The sequence below is a fragment of the Puma concolor genome, chromosome A3 (genome assembly GCF_028749965.1).
Source record: "Puma concolor isolate L17-30 chromosome A3, mPumCon1.1.hap2, whole genome shotgun sequence".
NCBI lineage: Eukaryota > Metazoa > Chordata > Mammalia > Carnivora > Felidae > Puma > Puma concolor.
Window position 1 is genome coordinate 102,499,568 of NC_141669.1, and position 21,101 is coordinate 102,520,668.

A 21,101-nucleotide genomic window follows, 5' to 3' on the forward strand; every position below is an offset into this window, starting at 1 on the left:
CCAGTCTTGTGACTCACTTTGTTCAGTAGAATATGGTAGGAGTGATGCTGTGACAAGCCTCATGAGGTCTTGCAGCTTCCATTTTCATTCTCTTGGAATGTTCCTACCATTAGGTAAGGAAGCCTTACACATAGTGAAGAGAGAGGCCACTTAGCAGAGAGCTGAGGTACTTCAGCCAATGGCCAGCTCCAGGGCCCCAGTCATGTGAGTAAGGCCATCTTGGATGCTCCAGCCCAGTTGGGTTACCACAGTCAATACCATGTGGACCAGAGACAAGCTCTTTTGGCTGAGCCCTGTTCAAATTCCTAACCCACAGGACTATGGGCAATCCAGGATCATCGCTTCAAGCTGTTAAATTTTGGTTGCTAGACAGCAACAGGTTAGCTTTTTGCAGAGAAGTTAACAACTTGCTGAAGGTCACACAGCGAGAGTGGCAGATGCAAACTATCTAGCCCTAAAGCCCATGCTCTCAACAACTTTGTGACACTGACTCTCAAAAGGTAATAGAAGTACTGTCCCCTCATGCAAATAGGGGGGCAAGAAGGCCACAGAGGCTGGTGGGGACTGGCCGCCACAGGTTGTGTAGAGGTGTGAGCACAAGGTCCTCAAGAGCCGCAGTTGTGACTTTCGCCCATCCCACATCCAGACTCTGTGTGCACTCCTCAACTGATCCTGAGGGTCAGAGCAGATAATCCCAGAGCCAAGGTTAGAACTTGCTCTTGGATGTACAGAGCCTAGTTTTGAAGTCATGGGGCTGGAAGAATGCAGTTTCTTGGCTCTGAGAGACAATCAACGTAGAGAAACTTGTTTAAAAAAATATAATAAAAGACTCATTGGGTTCCTTTGGCCATCACATAGCCCTTGCAACACCCCCTGGATGAGTTGTGTGCAAATGAATCAGAAACATGTGCTCCGAGTAATCAGCGCAAGATGTACTGGGCAGATGCGTTTCCAGTTTTGCCCTAACTCGACATCTGAGAGAATTGCTGGGATGCTCTGCCAAATTGCACCAGGGTGTGCCCATCTCTGAGACAAACGGCCCCTTCCTTGTGTACTAGGAATGGGGAGGTTTGAATTCTACTCACTTTGACATTCCAAAGAGGTTGCCCAGCCTATGGTAGGCCTGGGCTATGGCCTTGTGTGGTCCAGACACAAGGTCAAGGGTATGACCATCAGTCCCAGAGTATCCTCGGGTTACAGGAAGCCAAGTGAATCTTTTTCTGGTGTGGGATACCTAGAAGGGCATCATTGGCTTTATTCCATGCCACCATCATCTCCAGCCTGGTAAGCATCTCTTGCATATTAATAAATAATTATGGAATGTTTAGTGGTCTTCCAGAAAGGAAAAAAGGGAAGAGAAGAACAGGAATACCTCATACATCTTATATCACTGCTGTTTGTTGCAAAGGCTGGTTGCTGGAGAGTGACTGGGACCCACATGCAGCCCTGGGAGGACAGGTGCCCCTGGAATGCACAGCTGGGTGGTGCAGAACTGAGCCAGGTACTGACAGGGCAATGCTGAGCCTTCAGAGACATAACCTTTCTCTTCTGCAGTTTCGTTCCCCTCTGCTTACAGACTGAACGACTGAGCCGCAACAATCATCTGTAAGGCTATTAAGGGTCTCAGAGGGGAGAAGCTGCCAAGAGCCAGGCAAGCCTGCAATTATGGTAATGAAATCAGTCTCTGGGTAGAAGATAAGGGGGAACGTGCCCAACGGTTTTGGTATTCCATTTGTATTCAGACTGGAGTCGAAGGGATTGCCTAAGCAGACGTGCCCTGCAATTTCTCCAAGCTGGGAATAAAAACAATTTCATGTTTTAAGCTATTACCGTCAATACGATTTTTCCCCCCAAACTGTTGCTCAGGTCCAAACAAAATAGATTTGTTGCCTGGCCAGGCAATAAGTAGCAAAATACGAATTTACTCCAAAAACCATATCGATGACTGAATCTTAACAGCTTAGAGGTTTCTTTTTCCCCTTTAGTTTCTGGCCACAGACCCAACTGAATTAAAAACAAAACAAAACAAACAAAAAAACAAAAACACACATAAATCTTAAACCCACCCTTCCCTGCGGTTAATAATGTGGAAATCTCATACTGATATCAGAAGAAGAAATCTAATCTTGAACCTGAAATTTTATAGGCATCCAATTAAAGAAACTTAATGAGCATGATCAGTGGCTTCTTGGATGGCAGAGATTAGTTTTATATTTCCTGTTGCTCTCATTCTTATTTACATGTTCTTCAGCATCAAAGAATGTGTGGATAAAGATGCCTTAAACAATAATCAATGTGACAGGCTGAAGATGTGGGAGTATAGCAGATTTCCAAGCCAAAAAAGATGCTAGACCTTACATCTTTTCTGTTCCTTAATATGCATAATTGATGTGCTTTAGTATATTTATTTTTTCTGGACTTTTCCACACCATGAATCAAGACAGTACAAGAAAGAGAACTCTTTTAAAAGACCCAAGTCCAACTTCTGGCAGGAACTTGTCAGCTCCAAAAAAAAAAAAAAGTCCAAAATAAGTGTCGATTTGGGGAATTCTGTCCAAAATTGGGAAGTGAGGATAAGATCCTATGAAGTGCTACCAGCTTCTTTCCTTCTCTTGATAGTTATTTGTTAGAAACAAACTCTTTACAGTAACTTGCTCTGAAAAGCACTTTTCATAGAGAAACTAACACATTTCTCAGTCTATTGGTTAATAAACTAATGACTCTGTGAATACATAAGCTTTGACCTCTCAACTCAGGAGAATCTTCTAGAATCTTTTAACTCAGTCCTCTAGGCCTGGAGACCTCTGGTGATTAGGCAGGTGTGGGTTGGTATTTTCCAGACAGGAAAATGAACCCTGTATGGTGAAGTGATTTCCTGAAGAGCACAGAGCATCCAGACAAGGAAATAATCTCCAGTGAAGAGTTAGGTCCCAGATTACGCTCTCCCTCCTTCCATGACAAATGCAGCAGAAAGAACACAAAATGGACTAAGGAAGTATATAATCTCTGCCTCTCAGGCTCACCGATGATCCAAAACACAACTATAGTAACCCAGCGGTTACCAGTAACTGTGGTTAGTACTTTGAGGTTTGCAGTGTGCTTGCCCAAACATTATTGCTTGTTCTTCACTAGTTAGATCTGAATTTCAGGCACAGAAACTGGATTGGAGAATTCAAGTTCCTGAGGGGAACAGCAACGTGCAGAGCTGGTCTCAAAACTAGTTCTTATGATTCTCAGTTATTTTTTTTTAAGTTTATCTATTTATTTTCAGAGAGAGAGAGAGAGAGAGAAAATGCAAGTGGGGGAGGGGAAGAAAGAGAGGGAGAGAGAGAAACCCAAGCAGAATCTGTGCTGTCAGTGCAGAGCCCTATGTGGGGCTCGATCTCACAAACTGTGAAATCATGACCTGGGCTGAAATCAAGAGCCAGACTTAACCAACAGAGCCACCCAGATGCCCCTGATTCCCAGTTATTTTATATATGTTTCCTCTGTCATCTTAATCCACTATCATCACCAACCTGAATCTACCCATTTGGGGACACTTACCATATACCTGTCTCTGTGTTAAGTGCTTCATGTGGATGATCTCATTTAATTCCCACAACAAACTTTCTTTTGTTCAGTATTGTACTACAGAGGTACTCATGGGTAATATTACCACCCTCATTTTATAGATAAGGACACTGAGGCATAGAGAGGTCAAGTCACCTGCATGAAACCACAGAGACCAAGCCTGGTAGATTCAAGTGTGATGCCTGATCTAATGCAGCTCAGTGCTCTGGACAACATGCTCCCATGAGAATCTTAACAATATAGGCTTGTCCACATAGCTGTGTGGGCCCATGTCTTGGGCACAGAATTTCTTGTTTCTTCCTCAGTCAGACCTGCCATTTCAAAAGTATTTTAGAGAAAAAGGAGGAGGGGAAATCAAAAGTAGTAGCCCTGCCCAACTCATCTGGTTGTATCGTGTGGCACTCAAGAGGCCTATGACCATGTACATAAGTCTGTGCAAGTAAAAAAAAAGGAACTTTGGGTGACTATTTTAAGTCTCCCTCAATTGGAAAAAAGAAATAAGTATATTGGTTGAAACTAATACTAATTTCGGCTTGATCCAGAAAAGAGAAGTATTTGTTTGTGAATAGCTACTATGGTAATGAAGTGATGCAGTAAGACTAGTAATGAGTTTATTTTAGAGACTTTTGTCTTTGCTATCTGACCATCAGCTGCAGACCAAAAAACCCAGCCAACAATACTAAAGTTCAAGTCTAACTTGTCCTGGGGGAATTTCCTTTCTTTCTGAATGATTTATTTATTTATTTTTAACAAAACCCAACTTCTAGAATTGTTTCAAATTTAATATGGAGATTGTGTTCAGGAGTTTGAGGCTCTTTCTTTCTAATTCGTACATTGTTGTCTTTTCTTTTTCCCACTCACTTCCACAGCCCTAAACCAGTCCCACCTGGCTTGGAGGGGTGGGGTGGAGGTGGGGTGAAAAAAGCTCCAAAAATCCAGGCTTTTTAAAGGATTTCCCTTCCTAAAAGTTAAGAGGTCCAAGAGGGATGTGACAGGCTTGCACAGGCTCAGCAATATCACTTTGCAAAGGTGTGGGCTATTTGGCAAGAGGGACAGCAGACCCTAGTCCTGGAGCGTGGGAAACTCTTCCAGACACTGGATGGATTGGTGGGGGGGGGGGGGGGGGGGGGCTGTTCAGAGAGAGGGGTATCAAATTCCTGTTCAGCTCCCCGGCTTCAGAGCAGGATAGCTAGGTGTGGGGGTGAAGGGCAGGTTGCCAGGGGAGGGGGGAAGACAAGGCCAGGGGCCCTAGCAGCGGAAGCTGACCCACTGATGCGCCCTTCACCTTCTTCACTCTCCTCCCCAGAGAGACAAAATGCTTTGACGGCCTGGGTGATCAGTGGGGCTGTCTGGTTGGCTGAACCGCCTCGTGTCAAACCAGTGCATTTCAACAAAAGGGCAGTGCTCTAAGGAAGGGGCAAGGGCTGCCAGCACAGAAACCATCACCCCCTTTTAGAAAGCACCTCATTTTTAAAGGACCACCAGGGCACTGGTTTACTCAAGTGCAGTGGTGCATGGGGCTGCAGGGGATGGCACTGTGTGTGTCTGTGTGTGTGAGAGTGTGTGTGAGCATGCGTGCTAGGGTACTCACACGCAGACCTAGGATGGGGCGCTCAGGGATGGCAGCTGCTTCATTCTCTCTTTGAAATCTTTCTGAGTGACCCTTGTGGTCTTCCAGAAAGAAGAGGCCAGAAACACGGCTCAATTTTCTTTTCTGTCAGGCCAACAGGTCATCAGATCAACAAAACATAGGCTGCTCACCCTTTTCTACTGCCTGAGGAAGGCTAACAGACACGGGGATTGCACAAAGCAGAAGTGGAGTGGCCCATTCAGGCAGTGGACAGAAGAGTGGTAGTAGCTTAATCTTCATGGGCTTTGGACTCTACAAGTATCTGGGCTAGAGTACCATTAAATTTTTAATTCATTCTGCCCATAACCCTGATATTTGCAGCTTTGGGGAGACCTATGTTCTTGGGAGTTACGGTGATCTTTGCTGTCCAAAGGGCAACTCAGAAAGGTATGAGGTCCTGAAAAAGCAGCCCTGGCCTCTTTCCACTCTGTGCTCTAAAGCATCCCTTTCAGAAGCAGCACCTGGAGGAGAACTTTTTGTTCTTGAGCTGGGGTGGTGGTAAGACAGAGTGAAAACAAAGCACTGATTGTTTCTTTCCACCTGTTGTAAGTCTATGTAAACAGGTGGCTTGGGGTCTGAGAGGACACAAGAACAAATAATTTCCATCTCTGCTGTGATTCCTTTCTGACAGTGCACAGGGAAGCTGCATTTTATGAAAGTGCCAGAAGCTTTGCCAGAATCTGGTGTTTGGCCTTTTCATCACTCACCTCCATTTATTCTTTGCTCCTTGGTTCATTCTAGTTCTCTCCACATCCACCAACTCCAGCAGCCCCTCACCTCAGGAAGCTAAGTGGAACTGTTCCAGAGCATTCTCTCCTTCCCATCCAGCCAAACAACACAGTTGAGGGTGATTTAAAATGAATTATAACCTTGGGTGTTCTATTGACCTCATGCACAGATCCGTCATGCACTTCGCGGTTGCCCTGTCCTTCTTTTTGAAAAAGTAATCTGGGTTTCCCAGGTCTAAGGATCTCAACCACTATTCTTCCCTGACATTTAGGTTCATGTTTTAAAAAGGCCCAAGTGAGGTCTGGGGATTTCCAGACTGATGGATTTATCTGGGAGAGAAGGAGGGGGGAACTTGAAAGTGTTGCCCCAAATTTGGTTCTTAGGTAGAGCCCCATGCACTTAGTAACCTTCCAGTGAGAGGACGCTCTCCCTGTAGCCTTCAGTTCGCCTGCATCTGGGTCTTTTCTTGTAGCTTTACCTAAGAAACTCTTAAATCTATTACATTAATAGCTCAATCCTCAGCATTAAGCCCTATACTACATTTCCCACCTCTGGGGGAATAAAAAGGTGAGCCACAACAAACCTAAAATTGTTTGGAGCATGGCCTAAGCTCCCCTGGAGTGAAGGTAGTCTGGTCCTGAAACCATAAATTCTATAAAAAAGGAAGAAATCACTTCCTGTAGAGGAAGGCCTGATGGGGAGCACTGTCGAGCAACAGTAAGGAGATGTCTGCACCTTTTTTGCCAATCTGCACCTCCCTCAAGAAGATCCTCTGTTCTTTAGCAGAGAGCCATGCAGCCACTTCCTAGAGAGAGAAGAGTGGAGCAAAAGGCCTGTTTTTCTAATTAATCAATTAGAACAATAGAAGACTCATTGGAAATGTTAAGGGGTGCATGATGTGATTTCTGTGTATGAGTTGTCAAAGAATTACCTCCAGAGCATTGTTCACTTCTAGACCCTCAACATTATCCTGCCCCATTTCTTCCCATCTATGCAGACCTGTTCACAATGGAACATAGTATTTTTTTTCTCTCTTGCCTCTGTCTGCATGATCCCTTTGGCACTGTCTTAAGTGGTAGCTGCGACCTTCAAATGCATGTCATTTCCTGGAGGGAGAAGGTCTTACATTTCTTAATTTCCCATAACCTAACACAGCACTTTATACACAGTAGGGGCTGGTCAACATTCTAACGGAGGTGTATTCTCCGTGACATTTCTTAGCCACTATGACACTGGTATGATGAGCAAAACAACTCTGACCAAGGAAATCTGATCTAAAGTGGTGTCATGCACAGAATGTTAGTTAATTAAGGATCAATAGCTATGAGGTCAAGTTCAGGAACTTTCTGCCATGTAAGCTAATTGGAATTTGAAGCAGATAGGAAGAATACAAAAATGCTGCCCTTCCCCCAAATGAAAAGAATTGAGAACAAAGCTTAAAAGTATGGAAGCAGGCAAATGAGGACAGGAGCTACAACAGGCACTAGGTTGCCAGGGGTGGGTGAGCCTTCCTTGGTTATCATGGCTACCATCTTTGGGAAGACACAGAAGGAATTACAAGCAAAATTCAAAATTAGGAGTTTGTCTATGAAACATGGATTTGTAGGGTGAGTACTTCTGAGAGCCCAAGAGTCTACATTTGAGCTGCAACCACTGTTTACTAGACATATGACCTTGGGCAAACCAAATAGGAATTTACTGAGTACCTGTTGCATTATTGATAATGGAAAATGATGTGTGCTTCAGCTCCTTCATGAGAGTGTTGGAAGAGTCAAATCATATCAACATTTGCTTTGTAAAGCATTTTATTTCAGTGTAGATGAGTTATTTTTAATCCCAGGTACCCTTTTCCCTAACCTGCCATTCTCTTCAGCTTCTTCCCATCCCATCTTAGCGGTACTGATTCATCTCTCTCCCAGGAACTTCTGTTCTCCCCTCCCTTTCTTTTATCCATTTTTTAAAATCAGTCATTTACATTTTAGAGCAACTGAAGTGTTGTCACCTCCTGAGGGGGTTGCTGGTGTCCAAGGCAAGCTAAGAGGCATTTGTGAGAGGGCCTTCCTGAGTACCTTTGAAACCCTACTATGATTTGTCTAGTGCAACCACGTGTTAGATGGGCCCTTTTCTAGAGCTACCATATTTCATCAATTTCAGGGCATCTTATTTTGTTTTGTTTTTACAATTCAACAGCTCTGAAATCAGGATGTATTGTAGTCATTGGTGTTTTCTTTTTTTTAGTGGTTCATGAAATAATGGTTCCTCTCACAATCAAGGGTGTTACACAGATGAAATACAACACTGTTCTCATAGAGATAAAATGATCATAAATAGGATTCATTAGGGGTTAAGGAGGAAAATGAGGTAAGGCAGTGGTTGCTTTGGAATCAGGTCAGGACACAAAGAGACAGATTGCTTCATTTTCTTCCACCTTTCAACCCTCTAGCATTACCTGGATATTTGGATTCTGCCCATTTATATCAGCTTTGGAAAGATCTGGAAAGTTTGGTAGATCAAGGAGAAAGGATCTGGGGCCATCTCTTTGTAGGGAAGGGTGCCCAGCGTCTTGCCGGAATCGCTGTCTGGGGAAGGGTTGGTGTGCAGCCTGGTGGTCCAGATGCTCCCCTGGTGCTTCTTTGGAGAGAGAAAAGCTGGTTTCTGATGTAGAGTCAGTTTCCACGTGGAGGTTATTCTAAAACAAACAGACAAGCAAATGAATAAATGAATATGAGGCATATGATTTAAAAATACCAGCCTTAACAGTCCATTAAGTTCCTGGCTGGAATTAAACCAGGATGGCATTTCCAACTCATTTTCATTCCCCCTGGTTTATTTACTCCATCTTCAAAACGCCAAATCATCAAGAAACATTTCCCAGGCTGCTACCTGGGAATTTTCTGAGGGCTAATGAGTTATGGACTATATATTCCATTAAAGCACATCAACACAAAAGTGCTATTTTGAAGGAGAAGAGGTATTCATTCAGAACTGCAATCAAATTATGGTTTCTTTCTCACAGCTTCAATTAATTAACCACTCTGGAATTAGTTATAGCCCCAGTGTCCAGAGCTCATTTCGTCCGTGCAGGCCATGCAACAAAAGATCCGACCAAACTGGATAAAATACTTGAGTCAAATCATTGAATATATCCATCCATTGATCCATCCATCGATCCATCTCTCCACCCATCCACCTATGCGTTTCCCCATCCTATCCATCCATGCAACCATGTATCCATCCATCCAGTCAACAAGTGTCAACCACATGCTAGGCACAGGAGATAGAGCCATGAACAAGACATAGGCCCTATTCTTTTAATGTGTACAACTACTATGACAGATCAGATCAGAGGGTGGTGACTGGTAAGAAGGAAGAAGAACATGATAGTGGCCAGGGACAACATTCGATGAGTTTCTGGAGAAAACCTCCTTGGGAAGGTGAGACTTGAACACCTGCAACAATCTGGGGAAGAAACATTCTCAAAGAGGAAACAGTAAGACAGTCCTGAGCTGGGGATGAACTTGGCCCATGTGAGAGACAGAAAGAAGGCCAATGAGGCTGGTATGGAGTGAGGGAGGGAAGATGGCATGTGATGAGGAGGAAGAGATAGGGATAGAAAAAGAAAAGTGACAAGAAGGCATTTTGAAATTTAATGCCTTTATTCTGCAAAGAAAAGTGCAAGTCTGTTGTTTCTCTCAGCTAGTAAAAAAATGTCTCTATTTAGTTGTCTTTTGGGGGAAATTTTTCTAGTGATTGAAGGGTGTAAAAGTTGTTGGGCTTCTTTCCTAAACCAGCCCTTCTTCTCCTCTCATTCTCCCTGGACTTCTCACTGGAGGTTTCCTCCGTCCCGTCAGGGATGGCATTTTCATGTTTACTGGTGAAGGGAGATGTAGAGATAGAATTTCACCAGCGTTTGGGTCAGTGGTTAATGCTTTTGTTATTCTTGGGCATGTTCTGGGGTTTTGGAGTGTATATTCCAGCACACTGTCTCCACACGCACTCCCTGCCCCCACCGCAGTGCCTTTGACCCAGCCAAAGGGTTACATCTGGTATCAAAACACTCCTGACTCTGAGTACCAAAGGTCAAGAATGGCCAGGGGATGGAACACATGCAGCAGATAAATATCTTCTTAGAGAGCTAACCTGAGGGTATGGATTTTTCCTGTATCTCTTTAAACAGGAATGGGTCTGAGGAATAAACTTGCTGGTGCAGGGACCACCTTTGTCAATGTTCCAAGAGGCCAAGTGCAATTCTGAGACAGCCTGTCTTCTGTCTCCTTAAAACCTGCAGTTATAGAGTTACAGAGCGGGGAAGCTGGCTGCTCCTCATCATGTTTTTGCTTGCCCTCCCTTTTTGCTCAAGAAATGTGGCCAAGGGCTGTGTCTTTGTTCACCTTTCCAGCCACCTCTCTGCCATGGTTTTTGTCTCCTGGCACATCCTTGCAAAGGGAGTTGCCCTGGCATACCCAAGCATTGCTCAGTGCAATGAGGGCCAAATGTATTATGCTGAGACTGAGCCCAGCACATGGAGAGAGGGGTGGGGGAGGGGAGGGGAAGGGAGGGAAGAGGGGAGAGGGAGAGAGAGAGAGACAGACAGACAGACAGAGAGAGAGAGAGAGAGAAAAGCATGCTAAGTCTTCCCTCAATATGAGTTCTCTATCATTGTTCCCTTGCTCTTCTTCCGGGATCCCCAACCCTAAAACTTCTGCAACACTGTTAGGGAACACAGTTGGATTCTTATGGCGAATTTCTTGCAGCGGATTTGTGAGTATAAGTCTCAGAGGGGACCAAGATTTGCTTGCCAATTGCTTCCGGAATCACTTGAGAATCCAGCCCTAACTTCGTTGCAGTTACTGGGACATACTGCTTAACTGGGTTAAAAATGGAGCTCTCTTTCCTTAACTCTGTGATGAAGTACACTTTCTACTCCTAAAACTCACATTTTAGAGGAAGAGATAGGAAAGGCTGTTTGGCATTTTGCTTAGACGGCTGAAAAACCAAGGACTGAATCTGAATGGTTTCTTGCTCTGAGTCTGGAATTTTCTTGGTAGGCGATACACCACCACAGAGTGATCCTGGTTTAGCCACGAACCAAGAAACCCATTAAACATTCTATGGCTCAATGATCCTCCATGTAAAACAGTCCCATGCTGTCCCAGCAGGATGGTTAAGACAACTCAGTTGGGTTGTTGTCTACACATGAGAAAAAAAGAGAAGTTTAGAGTTAGGGCAATCGGCTGGCCAGCTCAGGCCACAAGCTCCTCTGCCGGGAATAGATTGGGGCTAGAGTATGTTTTGGCTTGAGTTCTGCACACAATTGTGGCATTTCTCCATCTTTTCTTGATCCCCCTGCCCACCCCCCAAACAAGTTCAGTGTTTGTAAAGCATTTGGAAGATTGTAAGTAATAAAGAAACACCAATCACAATCTCTGAATATCTGAATTATCCTTGTGTCTTTATCAAAACATATTTAACTGGAAACCTTGGCTCCCTGCAATGGGCAAGCTCCCAAATTTCCAGAAACTGGAAGCCCTGGGGAAGGTTGTCTTACAACACCTCCTATAAAATGAAACTCCACTCTATTCAATCAATAACAAGATTTGGGAGTAGCCATTATTTTGGAAATCTAGATTTTTGCATCTGGGGTGGGAGGCAGCAGACAGGATCTGCCAGCAGTGTAGGAGAAAGCCTTTTCTTCCTCTTGTCTTAGGAGCACACTGCACATCTTCCTTGCAGAGGCTCCACCAGAGGTCTGGGTTGATGGCCATCACTCCATCTATAACAATGAGCTCACCCACTGAGTGTCCCCTTAAGTTATTCTAGCAAAGTGAAGATTCTCAGGAAGGGTGGATCTCAAAATAAAGATGTTAAATAGTTTGTTTTACTCAGAAAAGCAAACACCTTTTTGTGAAGGTATTAGCTTGGGAAAGTCCAGGAACTGAGAAAGGAAAATGTCACCATACTTTCCAAGGTGCTGCGGGATTCATTTTGCCTAAACTCACATGACATGAAGAGGTCTGCTTAGTTTGAGAAAATATTTCTTTACCCACAATGTGTCTTTGAGCTGATCTTCAATCAGTGTTGCCGCTCCAATAGCATTGTTCTCTCTGAAACTGTAATTTAAGAGCTAGGATTACCAATAAAAAGAGGAACAGAAGAACTAATGCTATTATATGGTTCATACACATTCACTATTCAACAGCTGAGGCAGGTGATCTATAGCTGCCAAATTATATAGCTTCTGCTTGACATTCCTCAACTTTGTGCATAGCTCCTGTCCCTCTGTTATTTTATAACGATTCTTACCTAAAATAGAAAACAAAGTAATCATAAAATGTTAACACTGATAAAATAATAAAATGGGAGCCATGTATTTTGCCTCAGAGAGCAGTATTGTGGCAAATATTGCAATTTGCCTAATTCTATCTACCTATATCTATATCATCTATATCTATATCTATATATGTATCTATATATGTGTCTATATCTGTATTTATATCTATAAATATATGGGTTTTTTCAGTATTTGTTTCAGGCGGCAATGTTCCTGGATAAAACTACATTTCCCAGCATCCGCTAGAAGTAACTGTGTGATACAGTTCTACCCAATGAGGTGTAAGTGGAAGGTGCTGGATGAGACTGCTGAGTGGGAGGCAGTCAGTTTACCATTTGCTTTTCTCTCTTCTCCTTTCTCTTGCCTTGAATGTGGACACAAGTGCTTTGAGTAAAATGAGGCTGCTGGCAGGCATGAAGTCGAAGGCTAGTCTCTAAAGGTGGCTGAATGGGCTTTCAACAATAGCCAAGTTATGAAAAGAGCCTAAATGTCCATCAATGATGAATGGATAAAGAAGATGTGGTTTATATATACAATGGAACACTACTTGGCAATGAGAAAGAATGAGATCATGCCATTTGCAGCAATGTGGATGGAACTGGAAGGTAGTATGCTAAGTGAAATAAGTCAGTCGGAGAAGACAGATATCATATGTTTTCACTCACATGTGGAACTTGAGAAACTTAACAGAAGACCATGGTGGAAGGGAAGGGGAAAAAATAGTTATAAACAGAGAAGGAGGAAGGCAAACCACAAGAGATTCTTGGATACAGAGAACAAACTGAGGGTTGATAGGAGGTGGGGGAGAGGGGAAAATGGGTGATGGGCATTGATGAGGGCACTCGTTGGGATGAGCACTGGGTGTTATATGCGAGCGATGAACCACAGGAATCTACCCCCCAAAACCAAGACTACACTGTATACACTGTATGTTAGCCAATTTGACAATAAATTATATTAAAAAAAATAATAAAGGTGGCTGAATGGAAAGATAGGGGAGCCTGGGTCCCTGAAGGCATGGTAGAGCCATCATACCAGTCCTGGATTGGTGGCCTCTGAACTTCTTTTACCACTACCACGAGCATTAATGTTGACATTGACAATGCTGCAGCACCGGTAACAACGTTCCCTGTTGTGACTCTAATTTTAGAGCTGTGACTACCAATGAGAAGGGAACAGCCCAGTTCAGTTAAGTGACTCGAAGTTGGGCACTCTGTTCTGTGCAACTGAACACCATCCCCAGCTGATAGAGGTACTGACAGGGCATTTAGTGAGTCATCATGGTGAACTTCACAGTGGCAGCCAGGCTACTGATACCAGCTAACTTTCCTAATAGCCTATTCCAAATCTGCCATCCGCACCCGTCTCCACACATTTATAGAATCTGCTCATTGTCTCAGCATCTATATATTAAATTTCTCAAACGTATTACTCACTGTGTAATGTAATATTTCCTTCAATTTGTCCTAAAGTCCTATCATTAAATTTTAAGGAGTTTGTCCTCAATAAAAGAAACCAGAGCTCCTTGGGCAAATGGCTGATTCCAGAGTTTGGGCCAGGAAGTATAGGTGAGTTTGGGATACTTTGATGTGGCAGAAAATGAGGAAGCTTTTAGTGGTTAATAGTGTCCTCTCTGGGGCGCCTGGGTGGCTCAGTCGGTTGAGCATCTGACTTCGGCTCAGGTCATGTTGTGACTTTTCCACCAGGCCACCGCTTCCCTGGTGGCATTTTCTGGGTCATTTGGAGGCTTCTAAAGCTATGTGGTTCTGGGATCTCCTCCCTCCTCCCTGCTCTTAGCAGATGATCCTCAGTGCCCCTGGGAAAGATGAACAGAGAAGAAAAAAGTAGATTGGGGTAGATTGGGGACAGTTTCTAAGATGCTAAGCCCAGACACTTTCTCATTTGTGTCCTTTCTTCCCAGGACATCACTGGCCAAACCACTGTTTCCAGCCACTGCCTGGCCAGAGCTGCTCATTCTGGCCATCCTTGTGACCAAGGTGGGTTGCCACAGCCACATCAAGGTCAAAGTGGTCACAATGTTTAGAGTTTCCAGCTGGACATTTGGCACAGGTAGAGGGAGAGGTTCTTTGGAGAGGATAGGGTGGTAAGCTCAAGGGGAGGCAATCAAGGTGTGGAAATGAGCGGTGGTTCCACCTTTGGAAAAAGCATGCTAAGCATCATTGTCCCAATCTGCAAATAGCCACCTGCCCTATTCTGCAAACATCCACCAAAGCCTGGTATGTGAATAAAAGGGCTTATCCGACCATTTCCAGAACCTCCAGAAGAGGCACAAACTGGTGGCTGGCTAAGAGAGTTTTAGTGCCTTATTTATTTATTATTTATTTATTTTTTAAAAGGCTGTGGTAACTATTCCCAGATTAACACAACCAGGCAGACTTCTTGGAGGCAGACGGGATGGCAAATTTCTGGAGGGCAATGAACAAGTATATCTGCAATCGCGAAGCCCACACCCTCCAATTCCACGAGCTCAGGGGGCACCCAATAAGTACTAGTTGATGATAATGATGGCTACGGGCCTAGTTAGATTTCATTTTAATTAGGCTCAGGCTACAGGCCTCATTACCCCTAATGGGGCTTTTATGTGGGATTCTAAAGAAAAAAAAAAACAATCTAGGAATCTTCTATTGAAGATATTAAAGAAGATATTATTAGCAATGCTTTTGGTCTCATAGACTTTGAACAACAAACAACAGAGATTATAATTAATGTCACTGCAGCCTCTCTCCTTAAAACATACTAACAATACAGCTAATTAGCAATATGTCCTCATTTGGGGCTGGACATCTGCATATTATTATCGACAATGCTTGTTTCCTTTTTCCAGATTAAAGGAAGCCATGCTGCACCCAGGCATATGGCCATTCTCCTTTCACATTAAAACACTCCGTTTTTCTTCTACCCACGATAAACACACTCAGAGCTTTATCTGTGCTAGGCATCGATTTTTGTCTGGAACACTTCCACGCATCTAAAAATAAGTTCAAGAATGCCACTGGTGGTATTTCAAAGGGAAGAGCAAAATTTCCCTGTTTGGGGAGATGAAAGAATGAAAGGGCACCCTGATTATCTTTACACATGATCGGAGAGCAGGCGCTTCTAGGAAGAGAAAACCAGAATAAACAAATGAGTTTCAGGCAGTAAAATCAGCTATCTCAGGGGGCTGCACTTGCTCGTAGGGCTCAGGAAGATAAGCACAGAGACCATTATAGCCATGGCAGCAGGGGGTGATGGAGGCTTGTCCTGTGAACTACTGGAAAGAAGTAACCAGGACCCATGGGGAGAACCCTTCACTGGTGAATATATGGAGGACAGGGCTGGCCACTCTCTGTTCTCTCTCTGTTCAGTGTGTGATGGCAATCACGCACCTTCAGCCAGCAGGAACAGAGAGAATATCAACAGCTTTATTTTACAGCAAGCATGAAAATGCCAATTCCTGGCAGAGGGGAAATGGCTAGAGATATGCTTCCATCTTTGCTGTGGAAGCTTGAAGACAACCCTGGGAACTAGTGACATGGGCACATCATGTTTCAAGAACGCAGGAGTGTTGCATCTTGGTTGGGAATGGAGGCTTCTGTTGAAAGCCTGACTAATAGCTGAGGAATCTTTTGTTACAGTGGCAGAATGTATCACAAGAATGTTTATTTTAGGGCTTGGGAATGACCCTGCTTATGATCCCAGGCGAGGCTTTAGAAGACATGAAGAATGGTCAACTGGCTGCACTTGAGCAGGGAGCTGGCTCCATGGGGAAGGGGCCACTACTGTGGGCCACCCACCCCTGTGATTCTTTCTTAATTGAAGGCTCTGGGGGCTGGCTGACAAAATGGAAGTCAACACCCCACTGGCTTGTCTCAGATACTTCTGTAAACAGCTTTGATCTTGAAAATGTGCATGTTATTGGTGATTTTTCAAGTTGTGCTTTCTCCACTGCTGGCAAAGAAAACAGAGTGGGAACTATCCAGGGCCCATTTCCTTTATGTCCTGTTAAGCTAAAGAATGAACAGAAATGAAATACAAATTTTTCTTTCAAGTCTAAGAAAACATGTAAGAAGCAAGGGGAGGAAGCCAATTTGGCCAAAAAAACAAAACAAAACAAAACAACAAAACAAAACAAAACAAAAAAAACCTTCACCCATCATCTAAAACATTTCTGCAAATGTAGGGGATGGAGAAATTGTATTTTCCAAAACCCTTCTCAGGGGGAATGGTGGACCTGCCTAGAAGGCACACTTTGGTAAGTCCCTTTTGGTGTGAGACAAACCCTCCTCAAGAGTAAGCTCAGGGGAGGTTTTTGTCTGCTGAGAGGGCTGTCTGAATCTCAAGGCTGTAAAGAACAGGCCAGTGGTGGCCACCAGGGGGCCCTTGGGCCACTTGGAACTTAGCCTCCCCTCCATGTCAAATTTTGAGCAAAATACTTAATGAGTCTGGATTACTGAGGGTTTTTCAAGTTGTGCTTTCTCCATTTGTAGTAAAGAAAGAGTGGCAACTATCCAAGACCCATCTTCCAGGACCCAATTTGAAGAAGCACCAAATTGTTAATGTGCCTAAATGGCCCAACTATCTAAGCCAGCCCTTGACAAGAGAGGGCTGGTGTCAAACAGGACAAGGAGTCCCAGGAGGCTAACATCTCTGCAGGGATTCAGTGTCTCCCCACATGAAATGGGGGGAGGCTCCCAAGGCCCAGGTCAAGGCTGGTGTTCTGCTGTTGACAGAACTAAAGAGCATTGGAGGGCAGAGTTCAGTGGCTGGCCTGGGCGTGGGGGTGACCCTGGAGACCCTTGCCCAGTTTATTATTTTAATCACGAAGATGGACTTCTCTCAACACTCAAACTCAAGATCCTTCCTTGAAACCTACCACAAATCTCTGCTCCAAGTACCTCTAAAATAGATTTTATTAATTAAAAAAAATTTTTTTAATGTTTATTTATTTTTGAGAGACAGAGAGAGATAGAGCATGAGTGGTGGGGAAGGAACAGAGAGAGAGGGAGACACAGAATCTGAAGCAGGCTCCAGGCTCTGAGCTGTCAGCAAAGAGCCCGATGCAGGGCTCAAACCCACAGACCGCGAGATCATGACCTGAGCTGAAGTCAGATGCTTAACCGACTGAGCCACCCAGGCAACCCCTCTAAAATAGGTTTTAAAGGAATTTAAATTTATTTAATTTAATAAATTTATAAATAATATAAATAAAATATAATAAGAAGTATAAATAAAATATAAAAATATAAAAAAATTTATATATAAATAAATTTAATATTTAATTTATTTAAAGGAATAGGTTTTAAAGGAATTGGACCTTGGCCTGGAAATCCTGGAAAAGGGCTCATGGTATTGTGGAAGGTGCCTGGGCCAGGAGGTATAAGGCCTGGTTTTATGTCCTACCATTGTCCCTACCTAGTTTTGTAAAGTTAGGCAGGTTTCTGTACCTGTTTGTCTGTGGTTTGCAAAAATGTCTACAAATACTCTAAACATCCATACCTTGGGTAGCTGCTTCCAACACTGTCATTCTGTTTGGCCACGTGATTTACTTTGGCCAATAAATGGCCAAAGCAGAGAAAAGTACTTATGTATTGGGGCTTGTCTATTTTTGTTGTGCTTTGTAATCCCAAGACCACTGTGTGGAAGAGGCCTGGGCTAATCTGTTGGATGATGAGAGGCATGTGGAACATAGATAATTCACCCCAGACAAGCAGCCAGCCAATGACTAGCCACTCAAATGGAGACCATCCTAAGACCATCCAGCCCTAGCTGAGTCAACCCAGAGTAGAAAAGCCACTAAGACGACCCATAGAATTGTGAAAAATAGTCCGTGTTTGTCAGTTTAAGCTAATGAATTCAGAGTGATTTGTTATATAGCAAAAGCTAACAGATTCAGGGCCTCAGTGATTTCTTCTGTAAAATGGGCATGGTGAAGTGGGGTGGGAACTGCAAAGAACTTCTCCATCTCTCCAGTTCTGACATCCTAGCAATGGAGTCCTTGAGAGACACTTGTCCTGGAGAACATATTTTCCAACAATGCAAAAAGAATATTGTATCAAATGCTTCAAATTAAAGGTGGGAAGATTAAACAAAAATCCAATGGTTCTAAATATATAAAAATGTAACTACGATTTCAATTATTAGAACACCTTCGCCTTCTCCACCTGCTAACTCAAAGCTGGGTAAAATCTGTCGGAAAACCACCCTCTGCCTACTGATTCCGTCAATTACATGTGCTGCTTTGTTAACAGCTCTATTGCCAGTTTTTCAAAGATTCAACTTGAGATTTAACAATTCTCCCCTTGCACTTTCATGATGCACCTGTACAGCTCCGTGGGCTGCCAGAAACTAGCAATGCCCATTTACTAGGGAACCCCTACTGACACTATAAAACAATTATAGAGCTATCATAGACCAAATGCAGCCTGAGGTGAAGAGAAAGCTGTGCACCACCAGGAGTGGCTTCCTTGCCCACCTGCCCATACAGATTGTTCTTATTTGGACTGCTGTTCTGTTCTCCAGGGAAACTGTTTGATCCCTATTTGGAAAGCTGGCAGAACATGCGATTGTGATCCCTTGGCTTAGTCTGGCTAACCCTTCTCTATAAATGGTTCGGGTATTTGTTCTTTTCGTGGATTCACTCAACAAACACCCTCCTGGGCACGCACTTTGTGCCAGGCGCTCTGCTGTGGGTGAGACAGGTCAATAGCACATCGCTTGTTAAAGACAAATTATCCCAAACTTGGAAATAAAGGAAGAGGATGTCTGGAAGTCAATCAGCTCATTCCAGGGCACAGTGTGACAGGCCGGTTCAAGATTATTAAACTCTAGGGGAAGGTAACTTTGTTTCACTTATTATTGACTATTGATGAGGGCCCAGACTAAAAGTTACACAGTAACTTGTACATTTTGATCTTGTAGAAATCCAATTTGTTTTTTGGCCTGGTAGAATATTAAATCATTAAAAATTGTCATCATAAGAAAAAAAATCGTAACTCTGTGAGGTGATGGCTATTAACCAAACACTGTGGTGATCATTTCATAATATATACATCCATCAAATGATTATGTTATATACTTTAAACTTATACAATGCTATATGTCAACTGTCTATCAATAAAACTAGCAAAAAAAGAGAGAGAGAGAGACAATAACTGAAAGTTTACTCTTTTATTGCCCTATAGGACATTAACTAGTTTTATTTCTAACTTACAAGTTTACATCCTCATGATTTTCTTAAGTAATGTTTTAATTTTTTTTTAATGTTTATTTTTGAGAGAGAGAGAGAGAGAGAGAGAGGGCAAGCAGGGGAGGGGCAGAGAAAGAGGGAAACACAGAATCTGAAGCAGGCTCCAGGCTCTGAGCTGTCAGCACAGAGCCTGACGTGGGGCTTGAATCTACAAACCATGAGATCATGACCTGAGCCGAAGTTGTACACTAAACCAACAGAGCCACCCAGGTGCCCCTTAAGTAATGTTTTAAATATGTGTTCCTCAAATCCTCTGTTCTGGCATTAACATCTTAGTTCTCTCATTAATTAGTTAATGTTAACAGTAAGTCACGTGCCAGATCGGGTGGGCACCCTCATTACTTTCAACCATTTTATTACCTCCCTGTACCCATACCGTTTCCTACTCTGACCCTAGAGAAACAAAGCAACCCCCAGTGTTGTTCTCCGCAAAGATAATTCTCCCGCTAGAAATCATTCAGTTCGTTAAGGTTCAAGAAAAGAGAACAACAGGTTTTCAGAGGCTGTCTTTCTGCGAGTGGTCATGAAGTGAGGGTTTGCAACCGAGAACATGCTTATAGGTTTACTACTCTCCCCAGCATAAACACCATGGTATTAGGATGTATTGGTCTGATTCTGGGCAGGAAATGGATGGCACTGAGGTCCTGGATGAGCAAGGAAAGCTTAATAAAGGAACAATTAACACATGTCTGAGGAAAGAGGCTGGAAACCACTGAAGACACTGCAGTGCCCAGGGCCACTAAAGCCAGGGAAATCTTATTCCCCCAGGCCTGAAGAGACAAGGAAAGAGGGAGGTCCCCATTGCCAAAAGTGAGAGAGAGAGTTGTGTGTGGGGGGACACACGGGGCTTACTCAATACTGCAACTTCCCTCTCCTCTTCCTCTCACCTGCTGCCTGAGAGCAAGGGAGCCTGTCGAAGTAATACACACAGATCAAGCACCCAAGAGATAAGCTAGGATGGAGAAGGGCAAAGGTTGGGTCTAGACAGAGAAACAGAAGATATAGGGCACATAGCTCATGTCTGGGAAAACCACATGAGCACTTGTGCCAGGCACTGGATATTAAATCTAATCTTTACAACGTCCATTTGACGTAGCCATGAGTACCCCTATTCCACGGATGGGAAAGTGGAGTCAGAGAAGCCCCTAGCTAGTAAGTAGGCTCCACAGCCCTGTTCCTCCCGCTGTGCCCCACGGTCCTAACTTCTCCCCTGGACTAAGAGGGTACTTACTCTTTAGAGTAAGAGGATCTGCAGCCCCTTGAAGCCCTGTCCTCCCCCAACTGCAGCTCCTGCCCAGGGGTAATGAGGGGTAGCTGTTCCAAGAAGACTGGCTTGCAAACACTGCCCTGAAGCACACTGTTGATTTATTCTTCCACTCTTTTCCCCCATTTTGTTTGGTGGGGAAGTCCTGGACCCATTTTCTTAGGAAGACTCATTCTAGTCCAATGCTTCTTGACTTGTGCAGTCTGACCATATACATTAGTATACATATAATATATATATTTATAAATATATTTATATTTATTTATATTTATAATAATATTTTATTATTTATTATATTATAATTATAATATATTATAAATTATAAAAT

General features: G+C 43.5%; 1 protein-coding gene across 1 annotated transcript in view; it reads right to left on the reverse strand.

Moving 5' to 3' along the window:
* The window catches only part of ISM1 (isthmin 1), a 73,414-nt gene that overhangs the window by 18,997 nt on the left and 33,316 nt on the right, over positions 1 to 21,101 (reverse strand). The window contains exon 2 of the mRNA XM_025932443.2: positions 8,382 to 8,621. Within this exon, the coding sequence (XP_025788228.2) occupies positions 8,382 to 8,621 (240 nt within the window). The remainder of the gene's footprint in view (positions 1 to 8,381; positions 8,622 to 21,101) is intronic.